Below are 21,031 nucleotides of genomic sequence, written 5' to 3' on the forward strand. Positions count from 1 at the left end.
CTCCAAAGAGGTCACCAGCCCAGCTTTTGACCTTTCAACAGGCCAGCGAGCAGGACATGGAGATTTCAGCACTCTTCCACACATGATTAGGGTTGCTGATTTGGACCTATTTCACTGGGTTTGTAATAACTGTGTAATTACAAGTTAACATGAAGTGCAATTACAATGTCACTAATAGTTGCGTAGTTGCTGTTACGTATGGGTTATAATTTGGAAACTGAGGTAAATGGAGTTAAAAAAAAGTAAATATTTTGTTACATTGTTATTAATGTGTTGTTAGTATGTAACTACTTAGTTATTACAGACAAATATAGAAAGTATATTTTGGACATTATTTTGGAAGGTTTGCTTGGCAGGAAACTGAAACCTTGCTCATTCAAAGTGATGTGAATCAAACAAATCAATGTGAATTAAAAATGCTAATCACTCAAGCTCAGCATTTGACATCACTAAGGTTCTTGCCTAAAGCTAACCATGAGTAGTCTTAGCAGCAGGTCATGCTTATTGACCCAAAAACATGATACGGACAGGTTGGGCCAAGGTTGTATTACACAGTTGGGATCCCGGGTTGTCAGTCACCACCTAAAAAAGCAACCTCATAATTCAAATTCCATTTGTTATTTTAGTTTCTGTAAATATAAGATAGCAAGCTTCAATAACAGCATCCCAAATTCCGCATAACTAAACCCACCTCTTACACAGCTCAAGCTGAACCTTCCCAAGAAAGCGCTTTGTTCCTCTCGTCTGGTTCTTTCGACTGGTTGCTGATATCGCCGACACTCTCTGTAATGGTGTCCAGCCAAAGGTCACTCCAAACCCATGCCATTTCAGCAAAGCTTTAAAAATATAACAAGAAAAGAATGATAGAATAATAGAGTTAGCGCTTGAATTATTCATGAAGTCAGGTTCCAAAGTAAGCCTGCAGCGACTGCCTCGGTTTGCTTTGTTTCTCGTGGTATTTTTTTTGGGATTCTTTTTTTTTTTCTCGTTGGGTTTGAATAACAATATAAAACACCTGTGCATCATGGGTCACCTCGGCACTGGGGTCGTATCCCACTGTGGTGAGTGGTTAGTGGTTCGTGATTCTGTTTCATACATGACAGCAAAGTGCGGCTAATTACAGCAGTGAACAGGGGGGATGGAGTAAAGCTACTATGAGACACAAGGCGGCGGATGTCGAGAGAGGCCATGTTGAGTGCAGACGGTTAATTGGAGCTTTGGGAGGAGTGAGTGTATGCGTGTGTGGGTGTGTGTGTGTGTGTGTGTGTGCCAACATTTCAGGTAAAAAGCCTTTCCGAGTGAGTCAGAATGAGAGGCACTTCCGCCTCGCCTCGTCGGAATTAATTTGACTTAATTGTCATTCATAAGGCAGACGTTGTGGTTTTTCCTCTGGCTGGGATAAGGCCGTCTTCCTCTGTTTGCTCCCTAATTGAAATTTCCATTATGAGGTGTAAACATTTAGGAGGCGCCACGTGAATATTCATCAGAAGCGGGAGGCCGACCGGCCCGAAGTTGAAAGGCTTGTGTGTGTTAAAGTGAAAGCCTGCAAACAGAAATCTAATTAACACCAATTCAGCTTAGTGCTTACCGTCCAAACATTTTACACATCCGTTATAACGAGTGAATCCAACTGCTGTATATTCACCCACTGTGGACATGTGGCTCAGACAGTCTGGACACAAAGTGGCTGCCCTAAGTCACACTGCAGCAAGTAGGGTATGGAACCTCTCCATCACTTGGCTTGTGAGCAGTGGAATAGAACTGTTATGGTCCATCCAGTACCTTTGGGATGAGTTGGACTGCCTTTTGTGATCCAGAACTAATCACCTAACATCTGTCCGTGACCTCACTGGCGTTCTCAAGGCTGGATGCCCTTAAATCTTCACTGCAAGGTTCCGAAATCTAGTTTAAAGCCTTCCCAGAAGAACAGAGATTGTTGACTTGAGCAAAGGAGGACAAACTACCAGTTAAAATACTTCATTTTTTTATTATTGTGTTTATTTGTCATATCACTTTTTATAGGGAATGCTGGATTAGCCGGAGTCCAGATATTTCAGACTATAATAGTGCATGATATCTTACATCTTAGGGCTGGTCTCTACAGTATGCTGCAACATTCCAGAGTGTCTTATTCATTCTCTCTCTCTCTCTCTCTCTCTCTCTCTCTCTCTCTCTCTCTCTCTCTCTCTCTCTCAGCTCCATCTCAGGTCAGTGAGGTGATAAAAGAGCGAGTGCAGGAGCACAGCATCCAGCTTTCATGGCAGGAACCCGAGCAGCCCAATGGAGTCATCACTGAATATGAGATCAAGTACTACGAGAAGGTGAGAGAGAGAGAGAGAGAGAGAGAGAGAGAGAGAGAGAGAGAGAGAGAGAGAGAGAGAGAGAGAGAGAGAGAGAGAGAAAGAGATGAAGGCAGTGAGAAACTCAGCACATACGTGAGGGAATTAAAAACATGGAGGTCACTCTGTGCTGAGACTGTGCTGATACCAATTTTGTGGCATGTATATATTGTTATGTCATATCTATATTATCGCTATCCAAAAAAAAAAAAAAAACATAAAAAATGTCCATGGATGGGGTGGTGATATGGATGCGCAATACATTTAAATTTAAAATGATGTCATTTGACAGACAGTTTCGTCTATACTTACACATCAAGGCTCATCCACTGTTAGGAGTCTTGCCCATGGACTCTTATTGGTGTACATTGGAGTGCTTTCCCAAGCTGAGATTCAAACCCCTTACATTTACCTAGAAGTCTGTGGTATTACCCTCTACACTACAACCAGTGGTGTTCCTGCATCACATCAATATCAGTCGTAATTTGGATTTTGGTAAACAATGTTTCATTAATCTTATACTCTTCATGTTACATAAGCTCTAAGGTTAGTTTGATGGCCATGGCGTTCAATACAAATCACTTTGCGACACACAATAGACAGTTAACCCTCACCTCTGAGTGTGTTGAGCTGTGTTGTGTTGGCAGTTTGAAGTTTGAAAAGAACACATGGTTGGTCCCTGACAGAGGGACTTGATAATGACTTAATGGGAGAGAGGTATTTTGTAAACAGACGAAGCTGTTTCCGAAGTAAAGGGAAGACAAAGTACTGGTTAATATCCTCCAATATCTTGAGACAAAATGGTGGACAAGCAGGTGTCCAAAAACATTCAGCTATATATAGAATTATAATAGCAGTCTCCTTCCGTTCTTCTCCTCTGTTGTCAGTGTTATACGCATTCAGAGGTATGGAGGAAAGCCCTCAGGTCTGTCAGAAGTGCATCCTTCCCCCATAATCACACTAATGAATAAGACACTCAGGAGATTTTAATTAGTCAGAAATCCTTCACACTGTAGTCTGTCTCAGGCTCAGTCACGCAAACATATGCTGTTCCACCTCAGCTCCTTAACAACACCGTCCCCCATCAGAAAAATCCTCAGTATATGATATAAATCTGTCTGAAATGCACACAGTGAGTTATGTAACATAGCGTTGCATTCTGTAGTGTAGTCTACTGTAGTGCAGTAAGTAATACCTCTGCTCTACTAGGGTTTGATTCCCCTCCTAGACAACCGTAATACTCTTTACCGGAGTCTTTGAGCAAGATTTCTTACTTACTTTGATTTCCTCTGAGGAAACTTAAAAGGTAATTGTTAGATTTAAAATTGTTTAAAAGTTAAAGGTGATTAAATTAAAATAAAACCAGGTCATACCTATGCAGAGAATTCATTGAATGCCCCTTGTATTAAGTAAATAATTTCCAAATATTGTACATAGTTTCTGAGTTGGAGTTGGTGTGTTCTCCCTGTGTCCACGTGGGTTTCCTCCGGGTGCTCCGATTTCCTCCCACAGTCCAAAAAACCCACATTAGTAGGTGGATTGGTGACTCAAAAAGTGTCCATAGGTGTGAGTGAATGTGTGTGTGTATCTGTGTTGCCCTGTGAAGGACTGGCGCCCCCTCCAGGGTGTATTCTCGCCTTGCGCCCAATAATTCCAGGTAGGCTCTGGACCCACCGCGACCCTGAACTTGATAAGGGTTACAGATAATGAATGAATGAATGAATGAATGTACATAGTTTTTTTTTTGTTTTATTTTTTTTTTTATGCTTTCACTCTAAAAAGCAACTTTCCAAAAGTGGGTAGTAGCCTTCCTTTAGTCTTCCACTGTACTCCAAAGCCATTTTTCATAGGATTTGGAGTACAAGGAAGGTTGCTTCACACACTTAAGAGGTTGGTTGTTTTCAGATTCAGATTGAAAAGGCATGTATTTGTTTTCATATTAAAAAAAACAACAACAACTAATTAACAAATGTTAGTCTTCAATGCTGAAATAAATAAACTGTGAATATTACCCACAGTCACCAATGATATCTGTTCATTCAGTTTCTTCAGTATTTGCTGTAAAATGTTTATTTTTTTTATTTTGTACTTGGCTCATTTTTTCTAGCACAGGATTCTAGATGTAAATCTCACACTACTGAGGCCTTCTCCACACAGGCAGCAACCGCACTCACTTACTATACCTCCTTATCCTTTACAAAGCTGCACAGTGTCTTAACTCACGCTCAAGTCAGCTAGCCGAGCAGAACCGGGGAATTTACAGGGCCTCGGCGGTCAGCCGCTTGGATTCCGCTTTCCAAGGCCATGTCCTGGGCAGCTGTAGCCCATCCGCCTGGAAAATTACAGACAAGCCTGACTCCACTAACACGATGTGCTCGGTTCCAGGGAGTTTGGCTTGTTTTCGGTGCAGGGCTAACTCATGACAAATCACTTAACTTGAGAAAATGCCTCTAGATGTTTATCATTAGAAGTGAGCAGTTTGAGGTTCTCAGCAGAAAGAATGCAAGCAAGCCTTGGTGTGTTGTTTTTATTGGCGGTATTCTACAAATGTGTAAATAGGCACATAACCTTTTATGGCACCTTTGGTCATATGACATATTTTCTTGACTTGTTATCTTCAAGAAACTGTTTACTGGAAAGATGGATATTTATCTCATACACAGCTCTTCCCCCTGCACTCCCTGTCTCACAACACTCAGACACACAGAAGACCTCCACCTCCTTTAGTCAGGGGGGCAGTGTTGTAAAATAAAGAGAAAAAAAACATTATCCTCTATTAGCCATATTAGCATTTTCATCATAGTATCTAAGGGAAAACTGTTAGTGCAGTTCTTGATATTCTTTATTTTAACATCTAAATTAATACTTAAAGTGTTGAAAAAACAATAAAACAATTTAAACATCAGTTTGCATTTGAGTTGTGTGTTCCAGTAAGTAAAATGGAGGCTACTCATTGACATGCATTACACATCGTTGGGTAATTGTTTAGCCCTCTACTCATGAATGGGCAATCAGAGTTCTCCTCCAAGCATGTTGAGATGTCCATTTACAAAGTGTCAGATGAGGCCTACCCTCTTATTGTGTAAGAATTATAAGAAGAGGAGAGCTGGAACAGGGCAAACAGTACCATTTTACAGGGTGTTTACCAGTTTGTGCTCCTCAACGCTCCTTTAAATTACATTTACAGTGTGTGTAAATGTGCGTGAGAGTGAGAGAAACCAGCAACGGATGACACGTGGTCCTCTTGAGACTTGAGCCTCTGACATGGCCATTGTAAACCAAGTGGCACTCTTGACATGCGGCTTTCTCCCGGTTACCACGGTAACGGATGAATGCTGTTATTATTATTTCTCTTTTCATAAACACTTCTCCGGCAAGCCACCATTCCTTTTCTCAGCGTGAGGCGCTGGTGAATGTGTTTGTTGAATACAGAACCTCATTGCCTCTCTTTCTCTCCTTTTGTGTCACTCCCTATGAAGGACCAGAAGGACCGTATCTACTCCACTGTCAAGTCCAAGTCCACTTCTGCCACGGTCAACAACCTGAAGTCCAGCACGGCTTACATCTTCCAGATCCGAGCCTTCACAGCTGCCGGGTATGGCATGTTCGGCCCCAGGCTGGAGGTCACCACCAAGGATGAGGCATCAGGAGCGGGTATGGATCAAAGATGTTTACATTGTGACCTTAGGTGATTGGCCAGAGAGAAGCTCACTTTAGAGTTATTCAGTTTTTGACCTCAGCCTGAGTTTTTTTAGTCGTCCATGGTATGCAGCTGAAGTTTGCTTGTTTAGTTTTGTACTGGACCTACATTGCTAATGTCAGTCCTGAAGCTTATAACACCATATAACAGCTGCTATGACATGTTAATAACACAAATGTAAATATTATTACAATGTATATATAATATATGATTATAATTATTCAAATGATATAATTCAATGACTTCTGGGGGCTCTTAGAGACTGAATATAATACATTGAGTGGGAAGTATCTCTTGTTCCCATAGTCCATTCCTTAGAATATTTGGATGAAGAACCTAGGGTAAGGAATACATTGTGTAAACTTATATATATAAGCATTAAACCACATGCACCAAACAATATTTTTTTCATAATATATCCCTTTTAGGTTAAAATTACCCAAAACATCTAGTGTTCTCTCTTAACGTTGCCATTTGTTGTCAATCTTTGTTAAAAATAAAAAAAATAATCAACATAAAACGCCACTGAGTTAAACTGGCCTTAACTTGCTGATACCAGAGTAGGTGTCTCTTTGTTCCACTTTGCTTTGAAATTCAGTGGGAGGTGGTGTTTGTGCAGAACTTAGCTGTGAAGAGAAAAAAAGGGCCCTGAATCCTTGTCAGATTCCCTGCCATGATGTGCTCTTTAAACACGGCTGTCCCAGTGTATAATTTAGTGAGCCGGAGCTGCGTATCCTGTTCCTTCAGCACTCTGTCAATGCGAGTGGTCTTTTAGCGGCGGAGAAGCGGCTCAAACGAGAAACAATCCAACCTGAATGTGTCATTGTTTCAGATGAAGGGCACCACATTACCATCGGGGACTATTAAGCCCATTTTCAGAAACAGTCCAAGTGAGCGCTCACCCAGACCCTAAAATAGAGCAGAGAGAAGGCGGAAAGGGGGCGAGGACTCTTCGTTTCATCCTACACGCGTAGCCCTGGCACGTCCGGATGTAAAATGAAGCCTTGGGCAAGTTTGCGGAAAGCTGTTTCTGATGCCCGCCTAAGACTTAGTGTTGATTTGAGGATAATGATGAGCAAAAGCAGCGGGTTTAAATGGTTTTATATGATCACAGGCTTTCTTGTACTTTTTAAATGCGTAAGAAAAGTGGATGAGCCCAGGCCGTTTTGTCAGAGTCTTATACGTTTATAATAGCCCAACTACTTTATGTTATTACAGTATAATAAGCCATAATGTTATTATAGATATATGGACTTTGATCGCATGATCACTGAATATTAAAATTGATTAAAACAATGCGAAAAACATAATAATGTGAACAAGAGTTAGCAACAAAGCAAATATATATATTTTTTAATAATTTAATATTTTTCGAAACATACAATTGTAGCTGAAAATTCAAACATTGTCCCATATTTCTTGTCATTTTATCGTAAAAGTTGCATAAAACCATAGTTTTAATACTTCATTTTAATACTTCATAATATTTTCTGTTGAATAAAAACAATTGTCATTTAAAATAATACACAACAGCAAAAATACAATTATACAGTACACAAATAAATAATCATGGTTTTGTCCAATGTACACAATAAAGTGAATAGTACTAATGCAATACATTATACATCATTAACAATGCAGTAATATTCAGATTTGTTTAGACCCCACCCTCCACTTTTAACCCTTTCCTTGTCTGTAAACCTGCCTCATGCCAATACTCCTGTATTAGTTTGTTGCACCGACCACGCCATAGTAGAGGAGTAACAGCCGTCCATGTGTCTGTCTGTTGTTTCTGTGTGTGTGTGTGTTAGCCACGATCGTGTCGAGCGAGCAGAACCCGGTCATCATTATCGCGGTGGTGGCAGTGGCCGGCACCATCATCCTGGTGTTCATGGTGTTTGGCTTCATCATCGGGAGAAGGTACGCTCTCGCGGGCCCGATTGACTCTCCGCTCCTGTGAGTCTCCTCTGCTCTGGCATGCTTTGCTTTTTTTTCTGTCCCTCACAGGCCACCATAGCCGTGGATTTCTCCCTTTGCACACTCCCTCTGAGCCCGGCATCACCCACACATCTGCATGTGTGTCTCACGTGTGTTTGGCATCAAGACTAAGACTCATAGGCATGCTTTTCTGTACGCTTTTGCAATTCATGACCAAGGAACAGTGTTGCTTATCTTCCTATCGGGGACCTGTAGGGGGTACTAGGGGGTACTTCAGGTTTCCTGGTTGTTTAGGGATCTGTCATTATGATGTGTCTAACCTGAAACTGCCCCTGTGCATCCAATTATAAAGACAGCAAAGAGCTTCTTTTACACAGGGATAGACAACACAGTAGCACACAGATAGAGATGGTGTCTACTTGCAGATCTATCAAACACTTTCTTTGAGATCACTTTTCGGGGGTCTTAACAAAATGACTGCAGTGTTCTCTTGGGGGTAAGGCAATAGCTGTTTTTTTTTTTTTTTTTTTTTTGTCTGTTCCAATCAAGAAAACACTGCAATGTAAATTGAATACAGTTAACTACAGAGTAATAGCTCACATTCTATGTAAGTCATGTGAGTGTATAATAACTCTGACCAGATCTTTGTTCATTTGTCTTGTTGGTAGCGCTAAAAATGATAATTATAATAATAAATAACTAAATAAAATATTCACAGATCTATTCGGCTAGGGTTCATTTGTTCATGTGTGTGTTTCTGACACTGCATGGGTCAAAATGAACCTCCTGCCTCTCGGTCACCTGTCAATCATGGCTTTACTAGCTACGCTCGTGTTTGTCCAGCCCCGGTTTTCACCATGGTGTTTGCCCTCTGAGTGCAACATGCTGACAGCTGGGATGGAAGCATGCCGACCATTCACCCTCTCCCATCCTTCCTCCGCATGCTTATCTTTGACTGAAGGCTGTGCTATTATCACTTAGCCACTTAGAGTTCAAAAAGTGAATTTGTAACATCATTTACTCCGTTAAATCCGAGATAATCGATTATTTATGTCTGATTAAAATACCATCACCCCCAGATTAGAATTCAATTGGACATGTTTAAGAGCTGATGAGATTTTGCCATAGCTTTTTTCTTCCATAGACAGTATGTTAGGCCTTAAGCATATATATACACTGTATATATATCTCACACAGTGCAAAAGTCAGAGACCACCATGAGTTTATTTTAATCACTGTTAAAATGCTTATATAAAAATCCCTATATGCTAGTCTTTCATTTTTCTGCACTGGAGAAATAGCATCTATAGCAACTGACAGTTGTCCAAGACCTTCAACTTTGAGGTCTGGGCTCTGGCATAGCAAGATATATTCTTTTGTCAGTGAGGACTTCTAGACAGCTCCACATCTTTTCAGAGAGTTTGTTTTTGTCTGGTTTCTCAAAGAAAAAAGGTGAAAGGGCCAGATTCGGTGTCCTACCAGGTCTTAAATTGGTGTTTATTTCCCAGGCCACTGTCTTTCTTGAAATCTTCAAGTTCATTTGTACTTTCCATTGTAGATGAGCACATCCCTTATAGTTGGACACAAGCAAAAAATTAAAGCCATATCATGGGCAGTGGACATGCACTGTTAGATCTAGAACCCTCAAACAGTTCTTGAGCAACTGGAAAGTGACAATTCTGACTTTAAATTTTGATAAACACATATCCAGGTGGTCTCTGACATCTGCACACTACTCTACACAAGCTGTTGAAATGAAATGTAGGTTTATGAATGTGTTTGATGTAGACTGGGCTCCTATTAAATTACTGTCAACCTCGTGCACATTCATGGCCTTGGGTTCCAGGGCAACATGTTGATTATTTCTCTGTTTATTTCCCTGTTTGTCTTATGAAGGCATTGTGGCTACAGTAAGGCTGATCAGGAAGGAGATGAGGAGCTCTACTTTCAATGTGAGTATCATATTCTATATGTTCATGTGCATGGAAATATACAGAAGAGAATTATTTTTCAAAGAGATTCTGCAGAGGTGTCGTAATCTGTATGATGCCCTTTAAGATGGATGGAAAACATAGTTAGTATATAGTTTGATCAACAGCGAATCTGATTTATTGAGCTAGGAAACCTAGTGGGTGGTATAGAATAATAACTAAGACCATTTGAGTTTGATTCCTTGCAAAATAACCAGACCACACCTCACCAAGTGAGTGATTGGAGGAGATTCTAACTCTACCTTTGTTGTACCCTGTTATATCATACTGAGAATAGATATTTGCATTAGCATCTACTAAATGCCCTCAATGGGAATCAAATGGAAATGGATATTTCATATTTCATTGCCCTTTTGAATCAAACAACATGGTTACTTTATTTCAGAACTTACCCAACCTTTGACTCGAACACTAGTCAATACAATAGACAGATCCCCAAAGTCTGCAAGCACTTTAAGTATTGATGTTAGCGTCTCACAGCTAAGCTAAAGAGCTCAGGGTTGGGCTGCTAAGCCCCTGCTCCCGGGTCCTTCACCCAAGGAGCTACTTCCCCTCAACTCTCTCTAATGAAGCCCCTGGAGATGGTTGTGCCGCTGGCCTCCCCAGACACACTCTGCTAATGATCAACGCTGTAGGCAAACTGCTGATTTGGAAACAAAAGGGTCAAGGTGGCACGGCTAGCAGCTGCAAAGCCTGACTTGCATTACTTGCTCGCATGCTAACATCTACCGCTGCAGCCTGAGCACCTGCCAAGTAGCTCCGGGACAAGGACACTCCAAACTGGGCCCACAAAGGTTTACAAAGCTTGGCTGGTAAATGATTAGATGTTGACTGGGGCAACAGTAGCAAAACGGAGTGTACGCACACTTTGTCTGAGCCCAATTTGTTGGGGAGGGCAGTGATAAGATGGGTCCTTTCAGATGTACTGATAGTCCGGATGGACGAAGCAATTACAGGAAGTAATGTAGGTCAAAGTTTGTCCTGGGATTGTCACTGAAAGGACAAGGACTGGACCATGTATAGGAAATATCTGAATAATATATCTGATAATATTTAAAACAAATAAAAATTTATCAAAGTGCAAACTGTTTTACATAATCTGCACATTATTATTATTTATATATATATATATATATATATATATATATACATATATATATATATATATTTTTTTTTTTTTTTTCCCCAAAATTATGAATTACAAAATACATTGTCATTACCATTCATATAAAACTACATCTAACACCCCATTGTGGATAGTCTTCACCCTGCTAAATGTGAGTGAGTGAGTAAGTAAGTGAGTAACTTACAAGCCAGGTCCATGAGGTCTAAAAAAATAACAAACATGTATAGTAAACAATTCAGTAAACATACAGACTTAGGCTACTTCTTAGTCACTAGGTGTTTTTTACGGTGTTGGTCCTCAGTTGTGGTGAAGTGGGAGGGTTGTGTCAAAACCTATGCAGAGTCTACTGTGTGGATAATTGGCCATTTTTATTTCCCTGTGTTTACTGTGTTTTTAAATACACTTTTTAAATACAGTTTTTACACATAGATCTTGTGTAAAATTATTTGAAAGTAATTTTGAGAGTAGTTTTGTTCTTGTTTTAGCTTTTGTGAGGTATCTCTTCATCTTTTTGGATGTTTGGCTGTGGATATCGACTGCTTTTTTCATGCTGCTCTCAGATTTGCCCAATGCTTCTGCCGTTGGCTTTGCTATTCATACTAACCAAATGAAAAGATAGATTGCATGCGTACATTCAGCCGCCCAAGCCTCTCAGTCATTCCTGAGCCCTGATGTAACTGAGGAAGAGCTGGGGGGACGTTACAGTGCTCCGTGTTTGCAAGCATCACGCCTGCAGCAGATTAGTAATTTAATTACTTGTTAGCAACAGTCCATTTTAGTCATTTTTAGCACAGCGTGACGCAGTCAGCTAGTGTTTGCATCTCATTAAATGTGCCAGTGTATCGGAACTGACAGGTAAGGCTGTAATTAGAGAGTGGGAGAGGGAGGTCTGTTGGTGGCATTAATTGGGCAGAGAGTAATGTCTAAAAGTTAGGTTCGAGTAAACCAGTTTGCCTGGTACCAATAATGCAAGATGTAGATGCCGATGTGGAATAATGGTAGAGGCATCATTCAAGTCTCAAGCCCCTGAAAAGTCTACCTTCTCAGTCTTTCTGCCCAAAACGGCAAGTTGGCCCTTAATTTGTAGGACTGCAGTCGCAGTCAAATTGCAATTAGTTACTTCCCCCAGATCTTCCCACCGTAATGACAGCCCAGCAGTTAGAAACGTCTGGCTGAGTTTGTTTAAACCAGTGAAAACCCTGATTATTCATCTCCAGTGGCTTGTAATGCGTGCTCTCCAGTGTCTAATCTGAGCTGAAGGGCTTACTGCATACAAACAGCAAGAACCAGGTCCATGAAAGCCATTTAGTCAATGAGCGACAGCTCCGCCTGTCTCTACCCCCCTCACGCTCCTGGCCTGCCCCCCAGCTCCTTTTCGGTGAAGGTTAAGTGGAAAATCGAATAGCATTTTAATTCCTTTTTTTTTTCTTTTCTTTTTTCAAGGGAAATATTTGAGGGAAGCGTATATGAGAAAGACCTTTGGCCACGCGTTTGCTGCATCAAAGCCTTTAGTTTTTCCTCAGGATCTGGCTGTCCCTTGCTAATCACGGCTGTCCATCATGGCTTGTGAGAGTGTGCGTGTGTCTTATATGTGTGTGTGGCATGCATATTTCATCGTAACAGTAATCCTCTTACCTTTCTCCAGTTAAATTTCCAGGCACCAAAACTTACATCGACCCTGAAACTTACGAGGACCCCAACAGGGCCGTGCACCAGTTCGCCAAGGAGCTGGACGCATCCTGCATCAAGATTGAACGGGTTATTGGCGCAGGTGAGCTTTCCTCTTGCTTGGCTACCCCCCCCCCAACCCCCTCCCTCTCTCGCTCATTCATCACAATGACAGCCAAATATTTACGCCTTCAATAGCGCCTCAGCACATCTCTCTTGTCTGGTTATTAATAGCCCTATTGCGGAAAAAAGGGGTTGAAGAGTTGTCGGGGGTGTAGCGGGGGGGTGGGGGGTGAAATCACACAGTAATTAATATGTCTTCTCTTCAGGCTACAGTGCACAAAGATGCATCATTGTTGATGAATTGCTACCGCAATGCTTCTTAGATATTGCCATGTAAGAGTGTTAGTGTACACAGAATCTGGCGTATCCAATTATGTCCCACGGTCATATTCCCCTGTGTGTTGCGGTGGCACCATGTAGCATTGCATCCTGTCACCGAGCAAAGACTGATGTATTGTAGAGTCAAATCCAGATAAGGGTGTTAAACTAGGGCTGCTGATGGGTTTAACTGAACCTGTCTGTGGGGGTCATCTCCTTCTGATAGGGGAGTTCGGGGAGGTCTGCAGCGGCCGGCTCAAGCTTCCTGGAAAAAGAGATGTTCCCGTGGCCATCAAGACCCTGAAGGTGGGCTACACAGAGAAGCAAAGGCGGGATTTTCTGTGCGAAGCAAGCATCATGGGACAGTTTGACCATCCAAACGTGGTCCATCTGGAGGGTGTCGTTACTAGAGGTCAGTTCCAGAATTAAAAAAATATATATATATATAATAATAATTAAATAAAAATTGCAATGTAAAAGTCTCACTGTCTTTTGGGTTTAAGTATCTGTACTCTCTGTATCTGTGTGGGTTTCTTACCACAGTCCAACAAAAAAACATTAATATGTACATTGACCATACGAAAATGTGCAGTGAATTTTGGATATCATATTAAATTACAAACAGGAAGTTGGAGAATTAAGGGAGAATTGGTATCTAGCTCCTTAAAATTTAAGGTGGGACCGCATCAATAAATGTTGTGAGTAGACATGATATGAAACCATGGTAAAAATCCTGACAATTAACATTACTATTTTAATGCAAATTACAGTGCCTGCCACGCTTTAAAAACTGTACTTAAGTTACAGCATCAGCCAAAGGTAGGAACAGCAATGCTCTGCACGTAGCATAGGTTCACTTCGCCTTCCAGATTTCACTCCCCAAAGACCCTTGAAACCAGGGGAGGTGAAATCAAGACATGGAGGTGAAATTGAGGACCACACCTGAGTGCCTGTTGCCACCTTAAATGGCGCCCGCCAATTTGCCCTGCCCTCCACTCACCTACCTTAAATTGTAAAGAAGTTCTGAAATTACTTTAACTTTAAGCAGAACTTAGAACATATCCTGGAACATATTTAAGTTCCACCTTAAATGGTTTAACAGTACTTTTTAAACCTTTCACCACTTTGATAATACCGATGACCATGATAGTTTGGGCCAGTATAATGATGATATTAAATAGCCATACCATTTCATATCTAGTTGTGGGCAAGCAGACTGTCATTCCTATCCTGCTTTAATATTACCTATAATTATATACCATGGGACAGATTGGTGATGTGCCTGTGGATGTCTTTTGTTTTCGATATTATTAACTTGACTAGCCGTGTTAAAGAAGCACTTTGTGCTGCTTAAATAAATAGAAAGAATGCACTCTGCACTCTTAATGTAGGTGCCTTTTAGAGCCCAGATTGAGTTATTGTCTCTCATTACGGCCTCGTGCCGTAAGTGGATGGGGTTTATCTTCACCACTCTGCGCCTAATGGAGTTTGTTCTTCTCTTTGTCAGGAAAACCAGTCATGATCGTAATTGAATATATGGAGAACGGCTCGTTAGATGCCTTTCTCAGGGTGAGTATAATCGTCCCCACACAGTTTGCTATGGGAATTCACTATGTTCCCCTTAAATTGGCTGCTTGCAGACAGCAAGAGTCTAAATTTAAGAGCTCTGATTCACATAGTTTTCATACACAATTGGTAATGACATTTTCGTGGCGAGAAGAGTTGAACCAGTGGTCAGCAACTATGTTCATGTTAGTGTTTCCTGCTGTAAGGTATTATCACAATTTGGACAGCAGTTTGTGTCTCCTAGTGACAAAGGAGTCTGGATTCTGTGCCCAACAAACTGGTCAGAACTCCTGCACAAATTCCTCAGACTTCAATTCCAATGTGTCAAGTTTTTGGTGTCATCTGTGCACAGTTAAAATTTCTAGATAATCAGATGGATAGAAATGCTTGAGTGGTTCTTGCCTCAGTGTTATAATGTAGCTAGAAACTGTGGACTAAATATAAGCCTATGCCAATGGTGGATAGCTGTACAAGAGCCTTGTAGCCTTGTTTGGAGTACCGAAAATTATTTTGTCCATCCAAATAGAGATGGTTTTACCAGGCTGACAACTAAGTTAGACTGTTGTGTTTGTGCAGAAACATGATGGCCAGTTCACAGTGATCCAGTTGGTAGGAATGCTCCGTGGCATCGCGGCTGGGATGCGCTACCTCTCAGACATGGGCTATGTCCACCGCGACCTTGCGGCGAGAAACATCCTCGTCAACAGCAACCTCGTATGTAAAGTGTCTGATTTCGGCCTGTCCAGGGTGATTGACGACGATCCGGAGGCTGTCTACACCACGACGGTGAGTCAATTAAAGCCTGGCTGCTTCAGTCTGCCTGCCTGCCTGCCTCCCAGCTTGTATACTACACCATCAGAATACTCAAAATCTTACCGCTACCGCATGGGAATGCATTGCAGATAAAGTGCAGCGCTCAGTAACCTTACACACACCCCCACCCCCCACCTTCTGCTGTTTGAACTGAGGACGGTGCTGGTGTGATTGTGTGCTAAAGCTGTGACTCTTCTCTGGTTGATGTTTTAGGGGAAGATGCAGGATGTAATGAATTTGATGTTTATCCCAGCCACTGACCTGCATTTTACTGAACAGGGCGGAAAGATCCCAGTTCGGTGGACAGCCACGGAAGCCATCCAGTACCGTAAATTCACATCGGCTAGTGATGTGTGGAGTTACGGCATTGTCATGTGGGAGGTCATGTCCTATGGGGAACGGCCTTACTGGGACATGTCCAATCAAGATGTGAGTCACAATACACAAAACACATTTGTAAGAGCATCCTGTTTATTCATTATTCAGCTTGCATTCAAGTGATATTTCAGGATTAGTCTGTTTTGTAAAATACAGAGGTACACCCTGCCCTGTATATTTTGTGTTATTCTGCTTGGATACACCCATCTTAGCTCAGGAAGGGCATGTGAAATAACAGGGCTGAGTTTCCCAGAGGCATCTTAGCACAAAGATGATCTGCATTTCGCCACTGCATGGTACCTACTCTACTTGACTCTAGCCGGCTCTACTTGCTTTCTGGTACCTGATAACCTTTCAAATAAAATAAAGCAGACAATGACATTACAAAACCACAACAATGTTATTCAGCTTTGTTTACTCATTGTGTACAACTGTGATGATGTTTTTTTAACCGAACCCAGTTCAAACAGATCAGTTCAGACAGATGAGTAGATCAGATGCAAGGTTTAGTGCCTGCTCTGCTTACATGGAACTAGGGCCGGCCAAAAGTTATATCACAATATACAGTATTGTGATATAATACCGTATCATTCTAATATGAATTTGAACAAAATAAATGCTACAAGAAGAAGAAAATAAAAAAAAAAAAAAACAAGAAGAATCAAGAAACATCACCATCAAACATAAACCTTTAGGCTTTGTCAATATCAATATTTTTATATTAAATTTTAAATGTGTTCAATGAACTATAGATTACTATACATATTATTGTCCAGCCCTATTTTAATCCCCAAATGAGCAGGTACTAAATAAATAAAAAGGGTTTCCAGGTACCAGGGACCAAATTTACCTAATGGAAACACAGACGTACTCAAATTGTAGAACCGAGTTGAGTAGAGTAGGCACTATGCAGTGGAAAAGTGCTATTAGACGGTGTGAACAATATTTCTATGATTTAAGATGATCTTGGATGCACTGAAATGCATAGTTGAGGGTAAGTGGAACACCAAAATGTGCTGGGTACTCTAATCCCAGGATAATGGCAAGTAACCACTGGACTTTAAACCATATGGTAATCATTCAGCCTCAATCTCCATGTTCTTGAGTTCATTTATCTTCATTTAAGAAGTCAGCACACTTGTCTGTAGTCTGAAGTTGTGCACTCTCCACCCCTCATGCTGTTCCAGCAGAACAAGGCGGCGGGTCCAAACCTCCGCTACGCCTCCTCTGCATCTGGCTTGTTTCTTGCCTGTGCAGCAGAGGTGATAGGAGGAGTATCTCCCTTATGAGTGCAGTACATTCCGCTACCGCCTGCTCCTTAGGACTGTTGCCACCCGGCATTGTTGCCACTTAGCGCTAAAGACTGGCCAATCAGTGCTAAAGACTGATCACACTGTAGCAGTATACACTGATGGAAATATCTTTCCAAATGAACAGAGTACTTTGCATTTAGAGTGCCTTCCTGTGTCGGCAAAAGGCATTTTACCTTACTAATGAGATATGATAATGTGGAATTTATCATTAGCCAAGCTCAATAATTCCGGAGATATCTACTTAGCCATGCAAAATTCCTGGCTCAATCGGGAACTCCTCCTATTTATTTATTTATTTATTTATTTAACTTTTGTCAGGTGGAAATTTGTAGGTAGGCACACTGCGGCGCTCTTCATCATTCCCATCACAGTGGAGTTCTCCGGCGCATTGAAATTCCACCGCCGTAGCGGCTAATGATATGTATGAAGGGAAGTGGTTTTAATCCATGGCTGTTTGCAGGCACTTGTCTCCTGTATGCTGCTCTGTTAGGCACACTCTTTGTCAAAATTACACAAGCTTGAACATCCTCAGAGAAGGTAAACACCCCTTATCAGAAAGACTAATGATGACTTATAATTCCCCACTTCCTTAGCTGCGCTGGTTACCCTCAGTGGGATAGCGGATGCTAGCAAACTCCGAATGCTAAGTGCGTCGACTTTAAGATAGGGCACTGGAAAAACTGCCCTGTGTTCGGGGCTCCGTTCTTGACACACATCAATGTCAGCGATTTCTGTTCCCTGTCAGGATAGAGGCAGCCTGCTCCTCTAGGGTGCGGCAAAAGAGAGATTTACATTTACATTTCGGCAACACTTTGGTTGTTTTGACACTTCCTCCCTCCGTAGCTCTGGAGTTGGACTTGAAAAGACGTGATGAGAATAGCACATGAACAAGTCTGAGAAAGTAAACAGAGTGGCATGCGTTGTTCCATGGGTCGGAGGGTGCAAAACACCCCTGGACCTTCGCCTATCCCAGGTCTGTCCACTTGTACTTAGCTGGGTCGCTAAGGTCAGACCCAGCTTACCGAGGGAAACAAATTGCAGGGTGATTTTAATTGTCTATAGCCTACTTAGACCAATGATCCAGGGCGTGTGAATTTGCGAGGATGTTGTTTGGACTTGAAAACGCTCCCGTGTAGTCGTCCAAGGATTAGCTCAAATGAGTTTGGGTGGTGGGACAGTGCCAGGAATTTGTTGGGAACACTTTTATAGCATGCCATCAGTTGCAATTTCCAGGCTCTCATGACAGGATAGCTCAGGCATTTTAAATATACAACTAGCAAGTAGTTCTGGTTAGGGAAGTTGATCATCTACTTCTTTAACTTTAACCCTTGATCTTCTTTCTAATTCTCCCTGCCAGTCTTCCTTCTTCCTGCTTTACATTTTAACCCATCCTTCCATTTCTCTTTGCAGTGTTTTAGTTGGGGAACAGTGATATCTGCTAAAACCATGCCCCTCCTCTCCTTAAGAGTTGCTAAAGCTTAAGGTAAAACAGAGTAGACTTAGTTGGTTCGGAGATCCAGGTGAAACAAAGTGTAGGACGAAGTTGATAAGAGAAAGAGTGACAGAAAGAAGAGCTTTCATGATCTGATCATTATCTTTGTTAGTTCTGAGAGTTAATCATCATCTTTTTTTAACTCCCTTTGGAGCCCTTTGTTCCTATCTCCTCTGATTATACATTTACACTTGGGGTTTTCACTGTTTTCATTTCCTCTCTCTCTCTCTCTCTCTCTCTCTCTCTCTCTCCCTTTCTCTTTCTATGTATGTCTCTTTTTGAGTAGTTGCTAAAACCAAGGACAATTTGATTCACATTCACACATTACACACGAGAAGAGGCAGTTACTCACCGTCTAATGTAGTAACAGCCCATAATCTACTAGGAATAATTCATATCTGATGTTGTCACATTGCTGTGAGAAGTTGATTGCATCTAATTACACGAGATTTAGAGAATCAGATACTCCTACATACTGTACCTAAGATCTTTATTGACCACTTTGACTTACAAACTTACAAACTTACAGACTTACAAACTTACAATTTTTATGCGAAGAGATTATGAAGTAGGGAAAGTAGGCAATACGTTTGCTAGGGATCCAAAGGATGACTTTGAAAGGATGACTATGAAACAACATACACTACAGACATATTTATACAATCACATTACATTATATACTGTATTTTATGGACAAGATAAAATCCTGAAACAAGGTTCAAAATCAATCCCTCACTATCCCCAGGTTATCAAGGCTATAGAAGAGGGCTATCGTCTTCCGGCTCCCATGGACTGTCCTCCTGGCCTCCACCAGCTCATGCTGGACTGCTGGCAGAAGGACAGATCAGACCGGCCCAAATTTGACCAGATAGTCGGCATTTTGGACAAAATGATTCGCAATCCCAACACCTTGAAAACGCCCGTGGGAACGACCACAAGGTAAAGCTGAACTCTTCCTTCAAATCTCGATCCTGATGACCTCCCCTTTCTATTCTTCCATGATGTAAATGAAGACACATTGTAGATACATTATTGGCTGTCTGGTTATTTATTCCCCCTCTTATTTTTTTCCTCCTGTTTTGTCGCCGTGTTTTATTTTCATTGTAACTAAATTAGCGAACAATGGCATATATCCCGTGCTGAACGTGTCCGCTGAGGTTTACAGATGAAAGATAAATCCTGAGGAATCAATACGGGGCGACACTGCTTCCGTGGCTTTATGGTCAATAGCAGGGCTTTTAGATCAATCGACGTAATGAGAGCCCAGGACTTTTAAGTTCTGTGGGGGCACTGATGCCTGCTGTGGCATTTATCAGATGAAATCCATTTACAAGGAGGGTGCCCGTGAGATGGAGGACATAACCTAAGAAACAGCAGGGAAAAGGAGCTTAGTCCACTTCTGCCATAGCTTTTACTGAAAGGGCTACTGTTGGATTTACCTTTGGGATGGAAAATATTATTTCCTCTAGCTCTCCTCTTTACAGACCTGAAAATATGATAGAAATGGCCACTGTAACTCCTTGTTTTGGATTTATTTCCCATAAAATTGATGTTAGTATTAGCCTATTTCCACATTGTGCATGTCTAATAACATGTTCTTACACATTAACAACAATGCCACCTCGATGCCTTTTTCACAGTTAAAAATGGATTGTAATATGATTTCCACCAACCCAATTAGAGTAGGTCCTATATTCATGTGACAACATAAATGAAAATATGATAGAACTCATCTCTGTAACACTATTGTTGACACTTTTTAAGAACTTATAGTCTGTAATAACTATGTAATTTCACATTAGCAACAATGTAACTATACCTATTCATATTGTGATAAAGAAGTGAGTCCCCGCACCGCATTAGAATATAGTGTCTCTGTCATTTTTGTGGTGATCATGTTAGTGTCTTATCATTTTCAGACCCATTAGTCCACTGCTGGACCAGAGCACGCCAGACTTTACCTCGTTCCGCTCAGTCAGCGAGTGGTTGGAAGCCATTAAGATGGAGCGATACAAAGACAACTTCACTGCAGCCGGCTACAGCTCACTGGAATCCGTCGCTAGGATGACTATTGAGTAAGAACCACACTTTATTGACTCTTTTTCTACACAGTTAACCCTTAGAGGTTTAGTTAGTATTTTTGGTTTTGCAGTACTTACAGAAAAAAAAAAAAAAATCATAAATCCTAAAGATTTGAAAGAGAACTTTAAGTTCAAGCAGTTTGGACCAATTTATTGGTCAGTTTGAAAAAAATTAAAAGTCATGTTTACATCCACAGTGCTTTGTAACTATGCCTTGTAAATGTTCATGAGTGGTCAAATACAAA

At 41.2% G+C, this 21,031-nt stretch overlaps 1 protein-coding gene across 1 annotated transcript in view; it reads left to right on the top strand.

Moving 5' to 3' along the window:
• The window catches only part of epha7 (eph receptor A7), a 100,181-nt gene that overhangs the window by 74,424 nt on the left and 4,726 nt on the right, over positions 1 to 21,031 (top strand). Inside the window, exons 6-16 of the mRNA XM_066676132.1 lie at positions 2,197 to 2,321; positions 5,819 to 5,993; positions 7,851 to 7,995; positions 9,874 to 9,929; positions 12,740 to 12,865; positions 13,370 to 13,555; positions 14,651 to 14,712; positions 15,286 to 15,495; positions 15,736 to 15,951; positions 19,451 to 19,644; positions 20,625 to 20,780. Of these exons, the coding sequence (XP_066532229.1) occupies positions 2,197 to 2,321; positions 5,819 to 5,993; positions 7,851 to 7,995; positions 9,874 to 9,929; positions 12,740 to 12,865; positions 13,370 to 13,555; positions 14,651 to 14,712; positions 15,286 to 15,495; positions 15,736 to 15,951; positions 19,451 to 19,644; positions 20,625 to 20,780 (1,651 nt within the window). The remainder of the gene's footprint in view (positions 1 to 2,196; positions 2,322 to 5,818; positions 5,994 to 7,850; positions 7,996 to 9,873; positions 9,930 to 12,739; positions 12,866 to 13,369; positions 13,556 to 14,650; positions 14,713 to 15,285; positions 15,496 to 15,735; positions 15,952 to 19,450; positions 19,645 to 20,624; positions 20,781 to 21,031) is intronic.

The sequence above is a fragment of the Hoplias malabaricus genome, chromosome 7 (genome assembly GCF_029633855.1).
Source record: "Hoplias malabaricus isolate fHopMal1 chromosome 7, fHopMal1.hap1, whole genome shotgun sequence".
Taxonomy (NCBI): Eukaryota; Metazoa; Chordata; class Actinopteri; order Characiformes; family Erythrinidae; genus Hoplias; species Hoplias malabaricus.